Source organism: Anabrus simplex, chromosome 12 (assembly GCF_040414725.1).
Source record: "Anabrus simplex isolate iqAnaSimp1 chromosome 12, ASM4041472v1, whole genome shotgun sequence".
Lineage (NCBI taxonomy): Eukaryota > Metazoa > Arthropoda > Insecta > Orthoptera > Tettigoniidae > Anabrus > Anabrus simplex.
In genome coordinates this window covers 97,396,102-97,421,200 of record NC_090276.1, presented here as the reverse complement: position 1 = coordinate 97,421,200, position 25,099 = coordinate 97,396,102, and the positions used below count along the sequence as shown (strand labels likewise).

The 25,099-nt window shown below is 37.8% G+C and overlaps 1 protein-coding gene across 1 annotated transcript in view; it reads right to left on the bottom strand.

Moving 5' to 3' along the window:
- Positions 1-25,099, bottom strand: part of Nup43 (Nucleoporin 43kD) — a 115,059-nt gene that overhangs the window by 72,980 nt on the left and 16,980 nt on the right. Inside the window, exon 3 of the mRNA XM_067156285.2 lies at positions 22,466-22,596. Coding sequence (XP_067012386.1) covers positions 22,466-22,596 — 131 coding nt within the window. The remainder of the gene's footprint in view (positions 1-22,465; positions 22,597-25,099) is intronic.

The window sequence follows — 25,099 nt, the reverse complement described above, 5'->3', positions numbered from 1 at the left end:
TTCTTCACCAAGTTGTAGGAATTTGTTTACCGATGCACTGTACTGCTTTCTTGAAATTCAGTCAACTCCATTTCTAAACTGTCAATATAAAACCACGCAAAAAATGGCCTTAATAGCACTCATTTGTGCAATATAAGGTTTTGAAATAAAGTGCGATAGTTTGTCCAAATCTCGAAGTTGAGATAATATCTTGGCAACTATTTTTCTTACAAAATTCGAAACAATTAACAGTTACGCACTACGAATAATTACGTGATGCTGGCAACCACACGAGCCAAACTTCGCTAATTGGCTGATGTGGGTGAGCAAATGGTTCGTCGGATGCCTCTGACATTTATCTCACTTGACTTCCGGACCTATCAGTGTTGAAGTGTTGCCATAATGCACGTCTGAATGGAACTAGAATTTAGATTTTCGGTATATATTTCTTAAACCTAAAACACTGTAACTATACCATGCACGAGATATGTTTAGTCTATAGTACAAGACGTACATAAGAATGCTATTATGTGCATGTGGTGTGCCACCAAAATCGTGTTCGCGTGTCACCAAGTGACACGCGTGGCATAGGTTCGCCATCCCTGCTCTAGTGCTTCTGGCGCCAGATGAGGATTCAACCAACATGCAGGTGAACTGACATAGGACGACTCTGGGGGCTATCGCAAGCGAAGACGTCCTGATGGCAGCTTAAAACCCTGGCTGTACTCCCTGAGGAAAGCTGATTGCAGACATCTGAGGGTTGAGTACATTTGAACTTATTAACATGATAGTTAAAGTCACAATTCATATAAACAAGTAACTTGCATGTAAATATTTTGAATATTATTTGACTTTGACGAAGTTTCGGAGGGATTATAGTTATTGTAAGATTTTTTCTGTGAGATTTTCTTTGTGGTTTTGAACCACTTATTTCATTCATTATGAGGAAATATTGCATGGTAGTTATAAGGCCCTTAGTATAACTTACAGGTGACATGACGTAAATGTAAAGGGATAAATTTCGTGGTACGATTCATTCGTCTTGAAGTTACAATTAAATGCTATGATTCATCATAAGAGTTTCCGATATATATTTTTTTACTGCACGTCACTTACTGGTAGAAACTCCTCCTGTCTAGATTTAAGACTGCAAACTCCACAACAACAGAGGTCAACTGTGGGGGTGTAAGTGAATTATGTAGATCGCAATTAGCCGTGATTTTTTTCCCCCACTATCTGAAGATTGCTGTAGGATCTTCTATTTAAGCTTGCATGTTTTCGGGATATGAGGAATGAGAAGACGGAACCTGATGTGTAAGTTCGTTATTTTGAGAGTGTAGTGTTTTTTTTTTTTTTTTTGCTATTTGCTTTACGTCGCACCGACACAGATATGTCTTATGGCGACGATGGGATAGGAAAGGCCTAGGAATTGGAAGGAAGCGGCCGTGGCCTTAATTAAGGTACAGCCCTGGCATTTGCCTGGTGTGAAAATGGGAAACCATGGAAAACCATCTTCAGGGCTGCCGCCAGTGGAGCTCGAACCCACTATCTCCCGATTACTGGATACTGGCCGCACTTAAGCGATTGCAGCTATCGAGCTCGGTGAGTGTAGTGGTGTTAAAGATATGAGTTCCCCTGTTGAATATATGTAATTAGGGCGATGTAGAATGCTGCCTTGAGAACAAGATAATTGAGGCCAAATATAGGCTAGTATATGATGTAACGCTGATAATGTTAAAGAATCACAGAGAGAGAGAGAGAGAGTTTTTGTGATGATATGAATATTTAAGAATAGCAGGTAAAGTCCGGTGCTTTGCTCTGTAGGGGAGAAGGGCGGGCTGTCTCGGCTGACTCGCTTGACAGCTTTATGAGGAAATAGTGAGGGGAGACCTCAAATGAAGTTTGTTGACCACTTTGTAAGGAGATACATTCAGTTCATTCTTTTCTTTCCGTAGTCTAACGAAGACATGCATAAATCAAGAAATTGACATCGTCGTAAAGATCTCAGATTTGATGAATGAAAGAAATCTTCCCATCTTTCTGTTATTTTTTTAATTAAAATAAAAACCGTTATAGGGTTTTCAGGTTGTTATACCCTCGCACGCCGAAGTCTTTGGGTTTGAGTCTCAGATTCTGGCGAGGATTGTTGATCACCCGTGGCAAATGAGATGGGTCATGCCAGATACTGTTCTTTCCATGGAAATGAAGTGCAGAATGTTATCTTATTTCAAGTGAATGTCATATTATTTCTTCAAGTGAATGTTTATTATACGTCATATAATGTAATATACTGGTTGTTGAGTTGCTATATGTATATAGTTTTTTGTTTTTAAAAAATTTTTTTTTAGGGACACCGTCGAAATGGAATGTCGCGTGTTATATTAACACATAGGCAATCCCAATGAAACAGGTGTTACGAGGGAGTTAGTACTCTGCACGATAAATTTGACGAGTTCATTAACGTAGACAATGTGACATAACTATCATGTGTTTAAAATGCACTCAAGGATTTTGTAGTAAACCTCAATTAACATGATCTGAATAAATTGAATGGAATAATTCATGCGGTAAAGAAAATTTGCCTTTGTGAAAGATATGTATAACATATTTTAATATGATATATGATAAGATCTTCCGTCTGCTAAATAGTTCTGAAAGGAGACGCCCTTTTGATGTATTTTCCATGATTTGAAGGTTAAATTTATGAAGTGATAAATGCTAATCTGAGAGAGACAGAAAAGGACATTCAAAGCTCAAACCTAATTTATGAATTAATGTTATTGCATATGTAAATATCCCGGCATATCTTAGTGTAACGTGTTTCCTTAGCTAATTAAAGCTGTTTGTGCAAAAATAGATGATTTTCCTCTCATTAGTAGTGTATTCATATTCCTCTGATATCCGAGACTCTTTCCCCCTACTTAGAATTAAATAGTTTAAGCCCCTTTCCGGACGTACCACGTACCCAAGCTCTTGAGCCAGCCGAGGAAAGACTCAAGTAGGGGTGATGGTCTTCGATTCCAGGGACTGTTTGAGGGTCTTGTCAAATCCTTTCAGCCACTTCATAAGCCAATTAAGATAAACTGTTATGCACTGGAACCCTGGACAGGTGCAGTAAGAATGTAAAAGTGAGGGCATATAAGTCTCTGGTAAGACCCCAACTAGAGTATGGTTCCAGTGTATGGGACCCTCACCAGGATTACTTTATATCTGGAAAAAATCCAAACAAAAGCAGCTTGATTTGTTCTCGGTGATTTCCGACAAAAGAGTAGCGTCTACTCCAATAAATACACCTTCGATAATTAAAAATCAGCGTAGTCAATACTTAAGAGTTATTCACTTAATTATTTGTTATCACATGTTTTCAGGACCTTACCGTCCACTTTTCTATTTTCCTCTATGTACCTTTCTCCTATGACTTTCAGCAAACCAACGGCATCCCTTGTGCCTACTCCATGCATAAATCCATATTATCTTCACCAATATAATTCTCCATTTGTCTGTAAATCCTTCTGTTTATTGCTCTTAATAGTATTTTAGCTGCACGAGAAATTAAACTTATTGTCCTGTGTTCTTCACATTTCTTTCTATTTTTTCTTTTTTTATTGGTATTATTATATTTTCTAGAAAATCTTTTGACCATTTCCCTTTTAAGTATATTTCTTGACAAAGTTTTACAAATATATCCTTTTCTTTCCCCTGCAGTACTTTGTGTAGTTCAACTGGTATTTCATCTACACCAACTGCCTTATCGTTCTTCATTTCCCTAATAGTTGCCTCTATTTCCTCTTCTAATATACTGAACCCAATCTGATCTTCATTTACTTCATTTTCCTCCTCCAATTTTATACTACTCTCATCTGGTCTGTTGTTCCAATCATATGTAGTCTTTCCATCATTCCTTAACTTTTTCAGGCTTACTTACTAACTATCCATCTAATGTTTTAATCTCAGTCATTCCACTTCCATTCCTTTTATCCTTGAATGTTAATTCCATAGCTTCTTTGTACATCATGTCATATTTACCTTCACTTTCCAACCGTTCTATTTTGCTGCAGGTTTCTCTGATCCACTTTTCTTTACCATGTTCAGTCTCCCTTCTTAATTCATTATTTAATTTTCTATACATCTTTCTTCCTCTCCTGCGAACCATGTGACCTTGCCGCGGTGGGGAGGCTTGCGTGTCCCAATGAAGCAGATAGCCGAGCCGCAGGTGCAACCACATCGGATGGGTATCTGTTGAGAGACCAGACTAAGGAAGGGTTCATTGAAAGGGGGGTAGCAGCCTTTCGGTATTTGGAAGGGCGGCAGTCTGGATGACTGATACGGCCTTGTAATAACACTCAACATGCCTTAGCTGTGTTGATACTGCTACACAGCTGAAAGCAACGGGAAACTACAGCCGTAACTACCACCAGAGGACATGCAGCTCTCTCTGTATGAATGATGTGCTGATGATGGCTTCCTCCCAGGTAAAATATTCCGGAGGTAAACTAGTCCCCCATTCGGATCTCCGGGTGGAACTACACAATAGGAGGCGATCATCAGGAAGATGGATGCTGACATTCTGCGAGTCGGAGCGTGGAATGTTAGAAGTTTGAATCGTTGTGGTAGGTTAGAGAACCTGAAAAGGGAGATGGATAGGCTAAATTTAGATGTAGTTGGTATAAGTGAAGTACGTTGGCAGGAAGAACAGGATTTTTGGTCAGGCGACTACCGAATTATCAACACAAAATAAACAGGAGAAATGCAGGAGTTGGTTTAATAATAAAATAGGGCAGGGGGTAAGCTACTACAACCAGTATATTGACAGAATTATTGTTGTTAAGATGGACACCAAACCAATGCCCACCACAATAGTGCAGGTCTATGCCTACTAGTTCAGCGGATGAGGAGGAAATCGAAAGAATATACGAAGAGAGAGAAGATTTTATACAATATGTAAAAGGTGACGAGAATTTACTTGTGATGGGAGCTGGAATGCAGTGGTAGGGCAAGGAAGAGAAGGTAATAAGTAGGAGAATTTGGACTGGGACAAAGAAACGAAAGAAGTTGGCTGGTTAAATTCTGCACTGATCATAATTTAGTCCTTGCCAATACTTGGTTCAAACACCACAAACGACGGCTGTATACGTGGGTGAGACGTGGAGACACTGGAAGGTATCAAATAGACTTACTTCATTATGATTAGGCAGAGATTCAGAAACCAGGTGTTGGATTGCAAAACTTTCCCAGGAGCAGACGTGGACTCTGACCACAACTTGTTGGTCATGAAATGGCATCTGAAGTTGAAGAAATTGAAGAAAGGAAAGAATGCAAAAAGATGGGATCTTGACAAGTTGAAAGAAAAGAGTGTGAGGGATTGTTTCAAGGAATATGTTGCACAAGGGCTAAATGAAAAGGCTGAAGGAAACACAATAGAGGAAGAGTGGATAGTCATGAAAAATGAAGTCAGTAGGGCTGCTGAAGAAATGTTAGGAAAGAAGAAAAGATCACCTAAGAATCAGCAGATAAGTCAGAAGATACTAGACCTGATTGATGAACGACAAAAATACAAGAATGCTAGAAATGAAGTATACTCCAGAGGCTAATTTATTTGTCATATTTTACACTTGGTTCATCCCAGATTTTAATGTTAATTGGGTGTTTGTACATTAGTTTTCATGTCAATTGTGTGTTTTTACATTTGTTTAGTTATTAGATGTATTACATTAAGGCTGAAGATGGCCAGCCATGGCCGAAACTAGTCTCTAGTTTAGTAATGTAACTCAATAATATTGCATAATATAGTATTGAAATACAACATTAATTTAATAATTATTATTGTGATCACAATTGACTAACGCTTTCTCTCTCTCTCCCTCCCCTTCAATTCATTAATTTGATCTATCATTTATTCGGGTTAACTTCATGGACACCGCAATGAATTGTGAATTTATACCAGCCACAAATTAAGAATGTGTCATTTTAACCATATCTTCATGTGCAGGCCTGACAATGTCCAACAACATTCCAGCATGTTTTTAACAAGCACTACGGAAACATTTTATTTACGTTGGTCAATGTGGAAACACCATCTAGCCGTTCTGCATCAGCTGGTGGTTATTTACAGTGGCATCCAGTGGCTTGCATACTGCTAACACCACTCAAGTAGATTTGGTGATTGATGATCTGACTACAGAATCAACATTTACCAGTTGCCGTTTTGCAGTTGAAATCGTAATGATTAGCAGTGATGTAACTAAACAAGAAAGATTATAAGCATACTCCAGATGACAAGAATTTAGAGCCTAATTTATTTTTCACTAGCTGATGTACCCGTGCTTCGCTACGGAATTCTACACTGTATACAGAATTGTAGGTGAGGTAGAGTTCACGTTGTGAGGAAGACTGTATTAAATTGCATAGCTCTTAACGTTACCCTAGAAACGCAACGGAGAAATCACCAAATGTCATTTCTCATATGAAGACTGCGTTAGGGAATTTTCATTGTAATAGTACCTATCATCAGTCACATTCAGGTTGGGGAATTGCATTATAATGGCACCTGCACCTGCCTTTTTACATCCTCAGAAAGAATGTCTTAGTGGTTTTCCCAAATGAAATGAACATAGGTCATTATAATGACATCAGTAGGAATGGAATGAGTAAAAGCAATGGTTTTGCATGAAATAGTCGATCAAATAAAAAGCCACACATTTTCTCTTTTAACGAACAGTGCTACGCTGCCGATCTAACAGTACAAAGTTCCAGAGCTGGAATGACCAGGCCACAGACAGCCGTGATCCGTGAACACTCTTAGTCTTCTTTTGGGGGGTGGAGGGGTCGAATACGGCGAGTCCCTGGGCGAACGCTTTGCCCTTTTACCAATCTATTTCCTAGGAACATCTCAATTCACTACACTGGTGGTGGAAAATCTATCTGACTTGAAGGCAATTTTTTCCTCTAAGCCAGAGGAGAAACCCCCTATTCACTGCTAATTTTGAATAAAATGAATGTAGAATTTAATAAAAGTGAAGAGAAAGAAGCTCTCTTTCAGAAACAGCTCTTTTCAGGTTGAATTTTGAGTTACTTAGTGAATTGTAGTGCTATAATTTGGAATATGCGTAAATTGTAATTTTTTTTTTTTTTTTTTTTTTTGCTAGGGGCTTTACGTCGCACCGACACAGATAGGTCTTATGGCGATGATGGGATAGGAAAGGCCTAGGAGTTGGAAGGAAGCGGCCGTGGCCTTAATTAAGGTACAGCCCCAGCATTTGCCTGGTGTGAAAATGGGAAATCACGGAAAACCATTTTCAGGGCTGCCGATAGTGGGATTCGAACCTACTATCTCCCGGATGCAAGCTCACAGCCGCGCGCCTCTACGCGCACGGCCAACTCGCCCGGTAATTGTAATTGTAATTCTAGACCAGGTCATACTACTACTACTACTACTACTAAGTGGGCCTCTACGTCAGAGTAGGGATCGAATAGCTCGAATACTATGATGAACCATTGAGTTACGTACCAGCAGTATGGTATCAGAAAATGCATGAACCAGAGGAATGACATGCTAAAGATGAAACTTTTCTAACTCCTCAGCTATTTCCCGCCAATATTTAGTCAGGCTGTTATACTCGGTATGCAGTAGTAATCCCATCTATCAGAGTTGAGCGGCAGCATATGAGACAAAGAACATCACCACAAACAATGGTCAATGTAATGTTATTGTTGATCAATGTTATGCGCTTTCGATAGTGTAGGCCTTCACGTTTAGTTTTCTTCCAACTCTGAATTACCACTCTTATCATAGTCGGTACGGTAAAATTGAATAAAGCATAAATGGTCGGAAATTGTATTCTCTATACTTTGGTTATGTAGTACTTTTCGATAGGACCAATAACATAGGTATTTAAAAATTAAATTTTAGGCGCCTTCCTGTAAACTACAATTTCATACAGGGCGAATAAAATTGTTTATAACTTAGCCTGTAGTTTCTTATTCCCCGACTCTATATACCGACTTTCATTTAAATTCTGTTAACCCATTTTCTCGTGGCTCGGCGTTGATGTGGATTTGGCAACAAAAATACAAATTCATGAATATCTGAGTTATCAAAACCGATAGGGTAACAATGTATGACCTAAATGATCAGAAATTTAATTCTAAATAACTTAAGTTATGCAATATGTATCGATAGGACCACTAATAATATAAAAATTTGAGAATTAAATTTTAGGCCTTTCCCTAAACTTCCATTTCACTCAGTGTGAGTAAAATGATTTATAGCCTAGATCGCAGTGGCTCATCCCCCGACTTCACATACCGATTTTCATTAAATTCTCTTCAGCCGTTCTCTCGTGATGTGTGTACATACATACAGACAGACAGAAACTACGGAAAAGTAAAAAGTGCATTTCCTTGTTACTATGGACGTGACCGATACAGAAATACCATTCTTTTCAAATTCTGAGCAATATACAGACAAAACTCTTATTTTATATATATAGATAGTTTACACTTGGTTCATCCCAGATTTTAATGTTAATTGTGTGTTTATACATTAGTTTTCATGTCAATTGTATGTTTTTACATTTGTTTAGTTATTAGATGTATTACATTAAGGCTGAAGATGGCCAGCCAAGGCCGAAACTAGCCCCTAGTTTAGTAATGTAATTCAATAATATTGCATAATATAGTATTGAAATATGACATTAATTTTATTATTATTATTATTATTGTAACCATGAATGCCCTTATAAGAAGTCATGTGAAGATTTAGATTATGTGCACAATTTTTTAGAATATTTATCGTCGTACTTCACACTTGCTCAAGTTTACCAGGACTACAGATATGAACCCGTGAGCAGTGTTCCACGACATGAAGCAGTCAACAAAGAAACCCCACAAGGACAGGAGTCAAACTCGTGACAATCTTCCATTGGCACTCACAGCAGGAGGAGGAAAGGAAGCTCCTGGGTCACCAGAGGGAAGCAGAAATTGCATATGAAATGAAGTCGGACGAAGAAAGTGATTCAAGATGTGATCCGAATAGGAAGACTATAGCTTTTGATGTGGAACAATGTTTGCTCACTCCTTACAATGTTCTGTTGCATGTTGTAAGACGCAACTCTGGACAGTCAACTTGACTGTTCACAAAGGCCAAGGTTATTGGTTCGTGCGGTATGAGACAGTTGAGCTTCCTGTCAATAACTTGAAACCAGAAGTAAAACATATTACAATGTTTTCGTGGAGAGAAAAAAACAAAAACAAATTATGTCACAGCAATTTGTGTGATGGCCTTGCAAGATTTTGAAATTATCTTTATATTCCATTTTTAAAGCTGAAGAAGGCCCAACGGGACAAACATCTACCAACTGGTGAATTTTCTTCATTTTTTTTTTCCTTAAGCCACGCTTGTATTGACTGAAGTGGTCCAATTACACCGGGTGGTACAGCTGCCCCTATTTTTCCCAAACATAATTATGCAACCAGCTAGGAATTAAATATCTCTTAGTCCTATCTCACAGCAATTTTAAGTGCAGTTAGTCCGATACAGACTTCCCCGCACAATGCAAAAACTGTAAAGGAGGCAGTAAGCACTGTACCATCTTATGTAGAGCGGAGTCCAATACTCCAGTCATTTTTACCAGTGTTACTGTAGTACCCTACAAAACATCGTCACTCCTTTAGCTTACATAAAATCAGCTTCATGGTCCGTATCGCACTTCAATAGATTCACAATGAAGTATTTATTTATTTTCCACCTAGTCGATACAATGATTGCCTAAGGCAATTTTTATTGGTCAAAAGTGGTACATGTTTCGTATATTATCAACATCTTCAGCCACATAACACTGTTTGGATGAAAAATATAAAATTGACAAAGTAATGCTTTAGAGGAAGTGTCCTTGAAATTAACATAAGATTGACAAGATTAAAACAAACAAATAACTCAAGAGAAAATATATAAATTATTTCTACAATAGAAAGCAGTCGTCAAGGAAACACTTGTACAATATTCCATAGAGAAATTGTCCTAATAAATATTCTTTTCTTAATAATCCATGAAAAAAGATCAATTTATAAATAAAAAATTATACAATTTATAAGTAATTATCGAAATGAAGAAATCCTGATATCACAGTGCGGCTCTTATTATTAATGTAGATGAAAATATAACTAATTCCTAGTTGTCAAATCTTATTAAGCCTGCTTTCCTTTGGAACAGTAACTCCTGTCATTCTTTCACAGTTTTGCGCCGGGTGTAATATTGATGATGCGTTCTTCCTTGTTCTTGCACCTGAGGAGGAGGAGGAGCGGGGGATATAGGTGTGTCAAGAACTTCCTTGCTGTCACCTATAGCTTCAACTGAGGAGGAATAAGTTGTAGGGCTATCTGTAGGTGGAGAAATTCCAATTCTTTTTTCTTGATCCTTCTCAAGCATTTTCAAATATACTAGAATTTGATAATATAATGGATTCTTATATTCTACAGCCTCATTAAGGTTATCATTTTTCTTTACAAGTTGGTCTAGATGAATGTACAGGTCTTCATATGTGTTCATTAAGCTGCCCTTTTTTAACTTTTTTATGATGGTCAGGTCTTGTTCTATGTTTGTAAATTTATGACCTGTGGCAGTCATGTGTGATCCCATTGCTGAGAATCTTCTATGTTTTTCAGCATTCACATGTTCCAAATATCTAACTTTAAAATTGCGGCCAGATTGTCCTATGTATGTGTTCTTACATTCAAAGCATGTGAGTTTATATATACCGGAATCAAAAAATTTATCTTTTTCCGAGAGCGTTTAGTATTCCTTTATCCAAATCTGAAAGGAATAAAGAACTGTTGTTTATCCGACAACAAGCCCTCTTGAATGGTTTCAACAATAACATGATTGATAAAATAATTAATAAATTTTCAGAGAAGCAACAATCTAAATTAGCAGTCGAACCTAGTAAAACTGAAAAATATATCAAGTTCACATATAATAATCCAAACATTCATGTAATAACAAATTTATTTAAAAGAAAAAATTTCAAAATTGCATTTTCCACCAATAACAACATGAAACATAGTATTTTCAACCATGATACAATAAATCTCTCGGAAAAAGATAAATTTTTTGATTCCGGTATATATAAACTCACATGCTTTGAATGTAAGAACACATACATAGGACAATCTGGCCGCAATTTTAAAGTTAGATATTTGGAACATGTGAATGCTGAAAAACATAGAAGATTCTCAGCAATGGGATCACACATGACTGCCACAGGTCATAAATTTACAAACATAGAACAAGACCTGACCATCATAAAAAAGTTAAAAAAGGGCAGCTTAATGAACACATATGAAGACCTGTACATTCATCTAGACCAACTTGTAAAGAAAAATGATAACCTTAATGAGGCTGTAGAATATAAGAATCCATTATATTATCAAATTCTAGTATATTTGAAAATGCTTGAGAAGGATCAAGAAAAAAGAATTGGAATTTCTCCACCTACAGATAGCCCTACAACTTATTCCTCCTCAGTTGAAGCTATAGGTGACAGCAAGGAAGTTCTTGACACACCTATATCCCCCGCTCCTCCTCCTCCTCAGGTGCAAGAACAAGGAAGAACGCATCATCAATATTACACCCGGCGCAAAAGTGTGAAAGAATGACAGGAGTTACTGTTCCAAAGGAAAGCAGGCTTAATAAGATTTGACAACTAGGAATTAGTTATATTTTCATCTACATTAATAATAAGAGCCGCACTGTGATATCAGGATTTCTTCATTTCGATAATTACTTATAAATTGTATAATTTTTAATTTATAAATTGATCTTTTTTCATGGATTATTAAGAAAAGAATATTTATTAGGACAATTTCTCTATGGAATATTGTACAAGTGTTTCCTTGACGACTGCTTTCTATTGTAGAAATAATTTATATATTTTCTCTTGAGTTATTTGTTTGTTTTAATCTTGTCAATCTTATGTTAATTTCAAGGACACTTCCTCTAAAGCATTACTTTGTCAATTTTATATTTTTCATCCAAACAGTGTTATGTGGCTGAAGATGTTGATAATATACGAAACATGTACCACTTTTGACCAATAAAAATTGCCTTAGGCAATCATTGTATCGACTAGGTGGAAAATAAATAAATACTTCATTGTGAAACTCCTTTAGCTGTCGGTCGAGAACAGCACACTTGATTTGTTCAAGTGGCAGAAAAGGGTGGTCACGGTATCATAGAAAACGTGATAGGTTAGGACTAATTACAGACATGTCAATTCACCGCCATTTTGTATAGTCTCATCACATCGAAACTGATAGAAACACGTTTTTCACAGTATTTTATAGGCCAATTCCAGGCATCGCATGTTTATATTTGTACATTTCTTTTTAACATATATATGAAACTTACCACTTAAACAAATTGATTTATGCATAACGTCCAGATGATACTTAACAACCTCCAAAAATTTCATTGTTGTACACACGATGTATGCGATTTTATAACATTTTAAACGTAGCGATCGGTGTTTACATGGAACGGACTTTTGACTTTACATACCTTTACGTTTTTTCTAAATTCTGTGAATTGTGGCAACTTTTATTGGTAATGTCAAGATATTGTTTACAAGAAGGTCAAAGGTACATTTTGCAAATAAAACCAAATGTGTAAGTTGCATAATGACTGCGTAATATAGTTAAAGGTGATCGTTGCGTGTTTACTCGACAGCGGCGCGGGATTACATACACTGGCGACATGGCAAAAGGGGCTAATAAATCTTAAACTCCGCATCGAATACGATCACTGAATGATAAAATATATATTCAATAATGCAGTAAGTAATAATAAAGAAGGGGTGTGATAGCGCAGCGGTCAAGCTGCTTGGAACCATCAAGACGGACTGGGTTCGGGTCCCAATTAATGCATGTGTGATTTTCGAGGTGAAAGTCGCGTCCGGTGGTTCGGATTTTGTGTAAAAAATGAGTACCTGTGGCTTATGATACTGAGATTATCAGTCACATAAAACTACAAGCTTTTTGCTCCTAATAATATATATAACTACGGATACTGGTATTGACATATGACCTACTTAATAAAGTAAAGTGTTTTTATGAATTGTCACACATTTATTTAACACTAATAACAGTGAATGTAAAATGAACTAAAATATTTAATAATAACTGAACATTCAATGCTTAAGTAGCCTACAGTTTGAATGAAAGCTTGGTCAGAAAATAATATAAAAATATAAAACAATTTTTGTTCATTCTGCTTCTGGTATAGACTCATCAAAATACCATTTCCCACGAGTAAAACGAGTCACTGGTAATCGAAACCGACTTTCAACCTATTAAGTCGTGTTACGTACATTTAGTATGTGTTGAAGAAATGTTAGGTACAGAACAAAATTGGCCAACCAGACACCAGTGGATTCCGAACACACAACCTCCCGATTTCGCATCGGTTGCTCTACCAGTTGAGCTATGATGGCCTGGGCCATCTTTGTTTTGTTGGAAAGGATCTAAGCTACAGGTCTGGCACTACTGCAATCACAATGTTGAGTGCGTTTAAGTCGCCCGTTGAGGGTCAAGTTGGTGGTTCACAAGACAGTTCAGCTTCATCGTTGCACTTGCGAAAATCGGTTACAAAATAAGTATCACCATTATTTTCAGTTATGGTACAAACATAATATTTTGAATGTTTCTTTCCACTGTATTTTCCAAGTACAAAGTCACCCACTTCAAAAGCCGTATCACAGGGGTGGATTTTTGTCATCTGCTTCAATCTTGTAGTCTGGATGTAGAGAGTGTGTAGTAGTTTCAGAATAACATTTTCTTGCCTGAACTATATACGTAGGTCGAGTCATAAGTCAAGGCAACTTTCTTTTTTCTTCTCGCGAACAGGCGACAACACGGAAAATCTAAGATATGTATTTGGAAACGTACGGTATGTACTTGCATATGATGCCACTAGATGGTTTATGTAAACAACAGTGTGGGTCTAAGCATGCCCTCAAGTTCAGTGTGTGAGTAAGAGCGTCACAAAATAGAAGTCAACAAGCAGGAGCAACGATTGTATATTAAAATAGCAATGGAAATGCTAAGTCCCCCTAGAGGGAATATGATATTTTTCCACCAATAGAGCATATCAAAAATCAGGTCAAAAATTAGATGTATGGCTTTTCAGGCATTTGCTCTATTAACCAGAGTCTAGTGTCAGACCTAAGACGAAACGCTGGTTAATAGAGCAAACGCCTGAAAAGCCATACATCTAATTTTTTATTTTATTATAATAGCAGTTCTCCGCGGCAGAAATACATGCCAATGCCATGCAGAGCTGTGGGAAGGATTAGGTGTGCATGCCATACCCTATAGAACAGTGGCTGGGTGGGTGGAGACGTTCAAACGGGGTAGGGTGTCAACTGCCGATTTGCCTCGCCCAGGCCGTCCAGTGTCCCTGAACAAAGATGTACGGAGTAGATTATTTCGAAGGCCTGTAACCAATGGAGAGCTGTCCTTTGTACGAAGTCTTGTGTATTTGCTGTCTATACCATAATAAAACAATGTTTACCAATGGCCTGTGTTCTGTCACTTTCCTACAAGAATCTCCTGAAGTCACAATTTGTTTTCAGGCACTATGCATATGTACATGCCCTATATTTTCAAATGCATATCTTAGATTTTCCGTGTCGTCTCCTGTTCGTGAGAAAAAAAAACAGTTGCCATGACTTATGACTCGACCCTCGTATTTTTGAATGGCTCCACATAATGAATATCATGTGTTCCTGGTATTGCACAGAAAGTAGTTTGGTCGAAGTCCACAAAAAGAAGACTGACCGACTGCATGATGTGGGTATTCTTGTTTAAAAACTTCGTGTATTCTTGCATTGTGACACACATGAATCCGTTTTTTGAATCTTTTGTCCTGAACTGTTCTTTACGGAGATTAAATCTCTTGCTCGAGGAGATGGCCAACTGGTATCATCTGGAATGAGAAATATAAGAACTACTTTATTTGGAAGTGAAAACTTCCTGCCCTTGCCGGAGGTAGATGAACTTAGGCCTACACCAAATTTATTCTGTGGACTCACTGGTGAAGCGTGCTCCAAACGCTTTACAGCTTTCCTCAATGTTTGTTTGCATTTATAACCAGATGTTGGTGTACTTGACTCTGCAATCGATGTTGATGGTTGTGTTGTTGGACTTGTAGAACAGGAAGTAACTGTTGATAAGCCCTGAAGTTTTTTCTGAGCTCTGTGTTTCTTCACTGATTCTCGTACCTGTTGGCGGCGTACGTGTAACTGGGCAGGTGTCATCTTTCCTCTCGTAATACCCTTGACAATGTTCCTTGTGAGTAAGTGGCATTATTAAATATCATGTCACTGTGAACACAGATTGTTATTCTAAAATACGTCTACAAGACGCAGAAACTGAATCCTGTCGACAGCGTGTTGCGTCAGCGGGGAACTTCCCGGTCGCCTGCTCGCAAGAACGCCGTAAACACGGGACTTATTTTACCATCAGATTCGTATGAATCCATTTGAAATTTTAAATGAATGATATAGCAGTTTGAAAGGGTGTGCAGGATTGGCTTTGGATGCTAAGTTTTATTCAAATTTAGCTACGCACCTTTCGTCTATAGAAACTTTTATAGCTTTTTCGTTGCGTGTTTACATGGCCTGCAGCAATAAATTTGTTGCTTTATTACACCTTACAAAAACTGTTAATAACCTAAATAAGTACTTTACTGCAAAGAGAAAGAGCATTAGAATTAAAATTTACTATAATTATTTTCATAACTTTTCATCATAATAAGCAGGAATTCCTAAAACTATTGAGAAATATCAAATGAATTTAGCCTTTATATAAAGGTTCAATCAAGCACACAACTAAAAACTGAAAGACATCAATAAATGAATACATATCATAAAATTAGTAAAATGTCATGTTTTCTTCTTCTTTTATGACCACATAGGATCACTTTAGTCAGTCCGTCGTTCAGGTCTCTTTGAAGGGATTGTTCGGGCTTTGCGGTCCTCCCAGTACTTCTTCAGACGCTCCGATCTTCGTGCCCTTTCCTCAGTTGAAAATGTGCGTGTTGTTGGTTTGTTTTGTGTAAGGGTAAAGCGGAGGTTTGTATTCTTGAGTTTTGTATTCAATTTTATCTTATTTGTGGTGTCTTCTGTTGTAAGGCCTATTTCCTTCAGATCCTCTCTTACTTCTCTGATCCATTTACATCCTGTTGTAGTATTTTTTGAGACGAGATTGTGTTGTACTAGTTGTTTCAGAAGTCTCGAATCCTGCATCCTCATGATATGCCCAAAGAATCCCAGTCTCCTCTTACGCATAGTATCTGTAATGGGTTCTAGCTCTTTGTACACGACTTTATTAGGTATAAACCGCCACTGTCCATCTTTCTGGTATTTTTGTTGATGCAGGTTCTTCCAATCCTCCTTTCAATTTTCTGAAGTCTGTCAGTATTTGATTGTTTATTCAGGTAAAAGAGTGTTTCTGCTGCATATGTAGCTTCTGGTTTTATAACTGTGTTGTAGTGTTTTATTTTTGTATTTATTGATAGACATTTCTTTTTGTAGATATCCCATGTTAATTTTTGTGCTTTAGCTAATCTATTTGTTCTTATTTGGATTGAGATTTTTTCATTTAGGTTATGTGTTATTACTTCTCCAAGATATTTAAATTGATTTACTATTTTGATTTTATTACCATTTATGGTGACTTCTTTTAGCTGTGTTGGTTTTTGCAGCATAATTTCTGTTTTTTCAAATGATATTTTGAGGCCAATTTTATTTGCAATGTTTTGAAGTTCTGTTATCTGGGTTTTTGCTTCTTTCATGTCCACTGCTAGTAATGCTAAATCGTCAGCAAAACCCAGGCAATTTGTTTTGATTTTTCGGCCAATCTTTATTTTGGGGGGACATTTCCTAAACCATTCCCTCATTACCATTTTTAGAGCACAGTTAAATAACAGTGGTGAGAGCCCATCTCCCTGCCGTAGCCCAGTTTTAATTTCAAATGTCTCTGATGTTTTGATTTGGTGTTGGTGAGTCAATTTTATCACGTTTATTAATTTGGGGTGTAGTCCAAGGTGTCTTAAAATTTTAAACAGATTCTCTATGGATGCAATCATAAGCTTTCTTGAAATCTACAAATGTTATCACCATATCTCTGTTTCTTCTCCTGTTATAGTCCATTATCAACTTAAGACTCATGATCTGATCAGGACAGCTCCTCCAGGGTCTGAAACCTCCTTGATATTCTCCTAGTTCTTTCTCAAGTTGTAAACTTATCCTATTAAGGATGATTATTGAAAATATTTTGTATGTTATGTCTAGGAGTGAGATTCCCCTGTAAAGTTAAAAACTTCATGATTGTTCCGTATTGAATAGAGAAATAAGAAGATGTACAATATTATAGGGAAGGATCCACCTTTCAATACTCCGTAGTAAAAAGTAGTTACAACCTGTTTATTGGGACCGGTTTCAACACATTTCAAGTGTCATCATCAGCCAATTAGCGAAGATCTTAAAACAACTAATATATTGAACACAGGCAAAATATTAACATTGTATCATATCATAGCAATTCAGTTAATGTTCAAAACACAATAATCACAGTCAAGAGAGTAAACAGAACATCACTATCTTGCGCCGAAAACAAATATATTTGAAGTTCATAAGCAGATCAAGTATGCACTTATGTAAAGTCGTTGCTAGGCAGGTCTTGTAGGCATTTGTTTCTCCGGCCGAAGAGTAAAAGGTGACGTGAATGAAGTCTTAGGAAAACAGTGTAGGATTTAATTTCGTCAAAATCAAAGTGGATATATAGGTTTTAAAATAATTTAAAACGTTAAAAAAGAATAAAGCCAAATAAAAATATATTAAAAAATGGGAAGAAATAATGAAAGAAATACGAGGTTCAACTCGAAACAACTTGCCGTAGTAATTGATAAAGAAATGATAAATAGAGAAAGGGGGTGGGGAACGTTTATTAGAGGGTGGTGATGGTGGTTATTGTTATTAGAGGAAATACAATTGGGCAACAATCCTTTATATAACACTAATTCGAGGAAAAAAGAGGAAGAGAACCGACACTTCGAAAAATGAAGATATCGGTTAAAGGAAGACAAGGGCCATGAAGGGCGTGAAAATGAAAGACTCCCTAGCCCTCGCAAACCTAATAGCATCGGGGTCGGAAAAGAACAAGAGTTGACCAAGGGAGGTCGGACAGGATAGATGAAAGTGAGGAGCCTGGCATAAGTAAGTGTTATATAAAGGATTGTTGCCCAATTGTATTTCCTCTAATAACAATAACCACCATCACCACCCTCTAATAAACGTTCCCCACCCCCTTTCTCTATCATTTCTTTATCAATTACTACGGCAAGTTGTTTCGAGTTGAACCTCGTATTTCTTTCATTATTTCTTCCCATTTTTTAATATATTTTTATTTGGCTTTATTCTTTTTTAACGTTTTAAATTATTTTAAAACCTATATATCCACTTTGATTTTGACGAAATTAAATCCTACACTGTTTTCCTAAGACTTCATTCACGTCACCTTTTACTCTTCGGCCGGAGAAACAAATGCCTACAAGACCTGCCTAGCAACGACTTTACATAAGTGCATACTTGATCTGCTTATGAACTTCAAATATATTTGTTTTCGGCGCAAGATAGTGATGTTCTGTTTACTCTCTTGACTGTGATTATTGTGTTTTGAACATTAACTGAATTGCTATGATATGATACAATGTTAATATTTTGCCTGTGTTCAATATATTAGTTGTTTTAAGATCTTCGCTAATTGGCTGATGATGACACTTGAAATGTGTTGAAACCGGTCCCAATAAACAGGTTGTAACTACTTTTTACTACGGAGTATTGAAAGGTGGATCCTTCCCTATAATATTGTACATCTTCTTATTCCTCTGTAGTTATTAGGATCGGTTTTATCTCCTTTTTTGTGCAGTGGATGAATGACGGCTGTTGTCCAGTGTTCTGGTAGTTCTTCTTTAATCCAGATAGAGACAAGTTGTTGATGGAGGGCAACTTTTGCTGATGTTCCTGCATATTTCCAGATTTCCGCAAAGGTCTGATCTTCTCCTGGCGCTTTGTAGTTTTTTAATTTATTCAGAGCTTGGTAGACTTCCTTTATTGTGGGGGGATTGATGTTCTCTGGTGATGTTTTTATCGGGGTGCTGGTGTCCAAATGAAGGAGTTCTGTAGGTTCCTCACAATTTAAAAGCTTGTTGAAATGTTTAGCCAGAATTTCTGCATTGTCTTTATTGTTATGGGCCAACTTACCATCTTCATCCTTCATCAGTAGGGTCGGGGGTTCATATTTTTGGAGCTGCTTTCTGAAGGTTTTGTAGTAGTCCCTTGATTGAGTTTTATTGAATTGTTCTTCAATTAACTGCAGGGTGTCCTTATGATGTTGTCTTTTTATTCTTCTTAAGACTTGGGTAGTTTCTTTTCTCTGTTTTACTAGCTTTTGATAGGATATTTCTGTTTTTTGGGACTGATGTAATAGCCATGCCTGATGTCTTTTCTCCACTGTTTCATCACATTCACTGTTTCACCACTGGTGTTTTTTACGTGGTTTAATTGGAGCCAGGTCTTCTGCAATTTGTTTAAGGTTGTGTACTAAGTCTTCAAGTTTATCTGTGATTTTTATTTTTTCAGTTGCTTTCTGGTAATTTTTGTTGTTGATTAGCTGGGTAGGATCTATTTTTCTTTTAGTTTTAAGGGCTTGCTTTTGTTGCCTCCTTTGGGGAGTGAGTTTAATTTTAATTTTAACTACGTAGTGATCTGAACCTGTGTCAATTCCTCGGAGGACTTTGATGTTATAGATCTCTTTGTGGTGGTATTTGTCCATGCAGATGTGATCCAGTTGCCATTCTCCTTTAGTGTAGTCAGGGTGTTTCCATGTTTTAAGTTTTTGAGGTTTCCTCTTAAAACATGTAGATTTTGAGATTAAATTGTGGTTTCTACATAGGTCAACAAGTCTCTCTCCATTTTTATTTGTTTTCTTGTGTGCTGGCCATTTTCCGATGATGTCACGGTATTTTCTTTCTCTGCCTAGTTGAGCGTTGAAGTCGCCTATTAATAATTTTATATGGTGTTTGGGGATGTTATCTATGGTCTGGTCCAATAGGTTCCAAAATTCTCCTGTTTCTTCCTGGTCTTTTGAGTTGTTTTTATCATTAGTGGGAGCATGGGCATTTATTATAGTATAGATTTTATTAGATGCCTTTAAGGTGAGCGTTGAGAGTCGTGGAGACTGTGATCTGAACTCTTGAACTGAGTTTATTATTTTAAGGCTGACCAAAAATCCTGTTCCAAATTGTGGGACATTCTTCATCACTCTCTTCCCGGGTATACCTTTATAAAGTCTGTACCCTTGAGATTCCAAGGCATCGTGGTCAGTGTTTCTAATTTCCTGTAATCCCATGATAAGAATTTTGTGTTGGTCCATTATGTCGGTGATCACTTTTAGTTTACCGGTTTGGATGAGTGAGTTTATATTGTGTGTAGAGAAGTATGTTATCTGCTTTGGTTTGATTCTTGATTTTGTCTCGTTCATGTATGTGGTACTGGGGTATTTCCGTGCCTCCGACTTCACGGTATCTTTCAGGTGGCAGCCCACCGTATCCGAATGCTGCCTTCTCTGAACTCTTGGTTCAGACGGTGGAGTATTCCTTAAAAGACCTTCCATGGTTGAATGTCAAGGTGTCACCTGTGTGGAACTAGGTCCCGAATTACAACTCTGGATGTGATCCAGTGAGGTGATAATGAGGCTGCTCCTCTGGAGTACAGACGCCTTGTGCAGCCGCCCCTAACCTGGAGAACAGACGCTGCTTAATGGATTCCAGTGGCATTTCCTCCACTGTGGGGACCATCACCCCACCCAAAGGGGCTCATTCGCCCGAAGCCATTGGCCCCCTTAGGGAGTCAGGTTATTTCCCGCCGCCCAACACTCGGCGTATGTCATGTTTTATCTATCATAAAAACAAATTGTTGAGTTTTATTTTAAACTTTACTTTTTCCTACTTGGGTGGACTATTATCTGGAATCAGCCTATAATCTATGGCAAGCAAATGCTGTACAGCAGATGTGATAGCTTACGCCATGTAATTACGAGCGTTACAGCGCTCAATAAAGTCATAAAACAGGACCATAAGATTGTAACACATCAGTAAGTTCACGAAGCGAGAACTTTTGCTCTCCTCGTGAATACAGAGTTGAAAGAGCTAGACATTCAAGCAGGAAGTAGCTACGCAGAATTAGGGATGTTAGATGTGCCTGCAGCAAGCAAGAATAACTCATCTCTACCATACACATTAACGAAGGTGATAATTTCCTTCGTTAACCGAATGGCCATGCACAGCTTATTTTACTGCTCTTTCAAGAGCTACTGAGTACCTGCAATACGACTTACATTTGTCTTCAACAACGCGACTGACACGAACATTGAACAACAAAATAAAATAATGTCCTATATCGCACTCGAACCTTCCACTAACGAGCACCACTTTCCTCCTCTAACTTCAAGCACGCTTGGCTATTACGAGCTGTGGTTTGCCAGCATTATATCAACACTACTTCCAGTCATTCAACCATCATATTCTCTGTACATGAAGTTTCTGGGATACAGAATTTTCACGATTCTTTCCTATCATTCGGTAGTTCATCGTTAATGCTGATTTCGTTTACATGAATTATAGAAAGCGTAGTAAGACCAGACACTGCTGTGAGTAGCCAAGGTCAGGCTATAATCTGCGGGTTGCATAAAACTGAGTGAATAGGGGCAGCTGTACCACTCAGTATAATTTTTTCTTTAATGGTCATTTTAAACATTAATAAATTGTAGTGAGCAACAACGAGCAGGTACCAGTGGCCAATGACCCATCACATCGATATCTACATTCCCCGAGGAATCATTGGTGTGAGACAGGAACTTGGAGAGCTCGGCACCTTTTAGGAATCGCAATGAGCTGCTCTTTCTTCTGTCAACACAAATTTGCCATATGCCTCAATATTTTCAATTTCTGCACTAACTTTTGAAATGTTGGCCCACAGTTCTTTATTAAACATGTTTTATATGGTTCACTGTTTCTGCACTATGTTCTCTTAAATCTGCTAAGGCAAACTCTAAGTAGGGTGGCCACCCAAAACCAAACACTTGAGAAGTGTGTCCAGACTGTCCTTACTGGTGGACGTGAAAAAACAACCCAACTGCACTTAGTGTTCCATATTTTTCTCTTGCTTGACTTTTTGACCTCCAACCCTGATTTATAAAGACATATTCAGGTCAGAAGTCATGTTGAAACGTCAAGTCATCATCTCATATACTCCAAAATAATAACCTGGAATACATTCAACAAGATACTTGCACAGACAATAGTTAGTGAAGTTCCTGACCTGGCACATGGTGATGAGCCAGGTTATGTTGTCACACCTGTGTAGCTACTTACGTGAAGTAATGCAGTTTGTCCCATTTAAGTAAGTCTACAATTTTTCCAGTCTTCACATCATCGATGCGTGTCTTCAAAAGTCTCACAGATCCATGAGATGAAGCTACCACAAAAGTATCAGTGTTGATGAACTGCAACAGAAAAGTAATATCTGCTTAAAGTCTCCCTGCCACCAGAAGGACAAAACATATTTCAGGAAGGCCGACAGGCCCGATCTCTGTCGTACGAGACTAGGTCAATGCACGATAACTCTCTACAAGAATTAAGGGGTAAAAGTACAGTACTCTCTGTGAAGAAACAGGATTAATGAGGAGATAGCCACTGTCAAAAGCCGATGACATCACCAGAGCATGACATAACAAAAAACCCTCAACGTTCACGTACACCAGAAAGATTCCTCAATCTTCCCGATAATAAGGACAATTCAAGAAAGTGCAATTCAAACTCCATCTAATTTTTCTGAGGTAATGTTTGACATAATTAAGAGATCTGCTGGCGCACACACTAGTGAATATTCACACACAATTAAGAAATTTGCTCTGACCCTTCACTTTTATTCTCCTGCTACTTATGCAGAGGCAGAGTTTCAATATGAGTTTGCCTCATATAAATACATTTAAAAAATGGAGAAATTCATTATCTGGAGATCCAGGTTTCACTCCAGAAGCTTTCTTTGCTTTAGAAGAGCAAGTATCGCTTTCCCAGCATCCAATCTTTGTCAGTCTAACATTTGACGAGATGTCAATCAAGAGATGTATTGAGTGGGATGGTAGAGGCTTCACAGGATAATGTTGATATGGGGGAAGGGATCTGTGTAAGTGAAATGGAAGAGGCTAAAGAGGTACTGGTGCTGATGGCTGTTGCAATAAATGCATCATGGAAGATACCTGTGAGATATTTTTTTCAATGGCTTAAATGCCAATGTTAGGATGAACATAATTTCAGAGTGCGTAAGTCGCCTTCAGGGCTGTAAAGTAACTGTTGTTTGAGTGGTGTGTGATGGACTGAGCAGTAACATAGAAATGGGGAGCAAGCTAGGCTGTAATTTCCAAGCTGACATCTTTCCAAGTAGGTGGAAGTGTTGTACAGATTATGACTGATGCTTGCCATATGGTCAAGTTGATGAGAAACCTGTTTGGTGATATGAAAGTTTTAAGGGATCAAGATAATAACATAATTTAGTGGAGATATGTTGAGTTGCTCGTACCCATAACAACTTACGGAGCAGAAACTTGGACAATGACAAAGAAGGATGAGAGTCGAATACAGGCAGCCGAAATGAAGTTCTTGAAGAGTATGATACAGAAGAGTAGAAGAGACAAAATAAGGAATGAGAAAATCTGGGAAGAAATTGGAGTGGAAAAAATGAATGACAGAATAGAGAAGAGCCGACTAAGATGGTTTGGGCACATAAAGCAGATGAGCGACGAAAGAATGCCAAAAAAGGAGATGGAAATGCAAATCCAAGGAAGGAGAGGCCATGGACGACCACGATTGAGATGGAAGGATACCATCCAACGCAGCATTATAGAAAGAAACCTGGACTGGGACACCGTGTTGCAGGAGTGGTGGAAAGACCGAAGAAAGTGGAGAGGAACCATATTTGCCCCTAGCCGGCTACAGCTGGATAAAGGGAAATGATGATGATGTTGAGTTGCTGGAAGAGCTTACCCTTACCCTTGCCAACAAAGTAACTAAGCACCGCATTTTTTTGCTTGGCAGTACAAGTATTAAGTGCTTCTGTTGGTAATGCATTGCTGTTCTTATGTAATAACTTGAAATTAAATAAATTTCAGGGTGCAGAGGCAACTAAGTTCTGTCTCTTCTTTGACACATCATGAACTCAAAAAATCCACTTGCTAAAGGTCAGAAGAGTGTTTTAAATTCTAAAAATAAGGAGTTAACTTCTGTTTTCCTTCAATGTGCTGTGAATTTACTGGATCTGAAGATAAATAAGGAAGACCCTTATATCAGTTGCCAAGAAAGACTGCCATCATTGTGTTTCTTTTGTTGTGTAGAGGAATAAAGAATATTTATGTTGCATTAGTAGAATCATGTAAGCTGAGCTATTTAGCAACATATAAATTCAGCCAGGATGGTGGTGGTGGTTATTTTATTATTTATCGTATGGCATATATACAGAAACAAGAAAGCAAGTACATTATATTTTAATGTCTAAAGATGTTATCCTTTCTAGAGCCTCTGTATTGGCCTCTATAAAATCAAACCAATCTCCAGGGTAGGCTCTTCTGCTACACTCCTTTACAATGTGTTCGATGGTTTGAAAAGGAGCACCACAGTCACACTCGGGGGATTGTATCTTTCCCCATTTATACAGGGACGCAGCACAGACACCATGACCACATCGAATCCTATTAAGGATGGTCCAAGTTCTTCTTGGGAGATCAGACCTCGAATTAGGTGGGAAGAAAGGCCAGAGATGTTCACCTGTTTCTGAGATCCAATCTTCCTTCCATTGGGCATAGGGGTTGAAATTGTCTTCTGTGAGCTTCTGAGGGAACTTAACTGGCGGATGTCTAGATTTCAACTGGTTCCTCTGAAGGTCAGGAATATTGGAGTGGATGGGCAAGTCAGGGTTCCCATTTATCTTGGAGTATTCTCTCAACAGTGCTT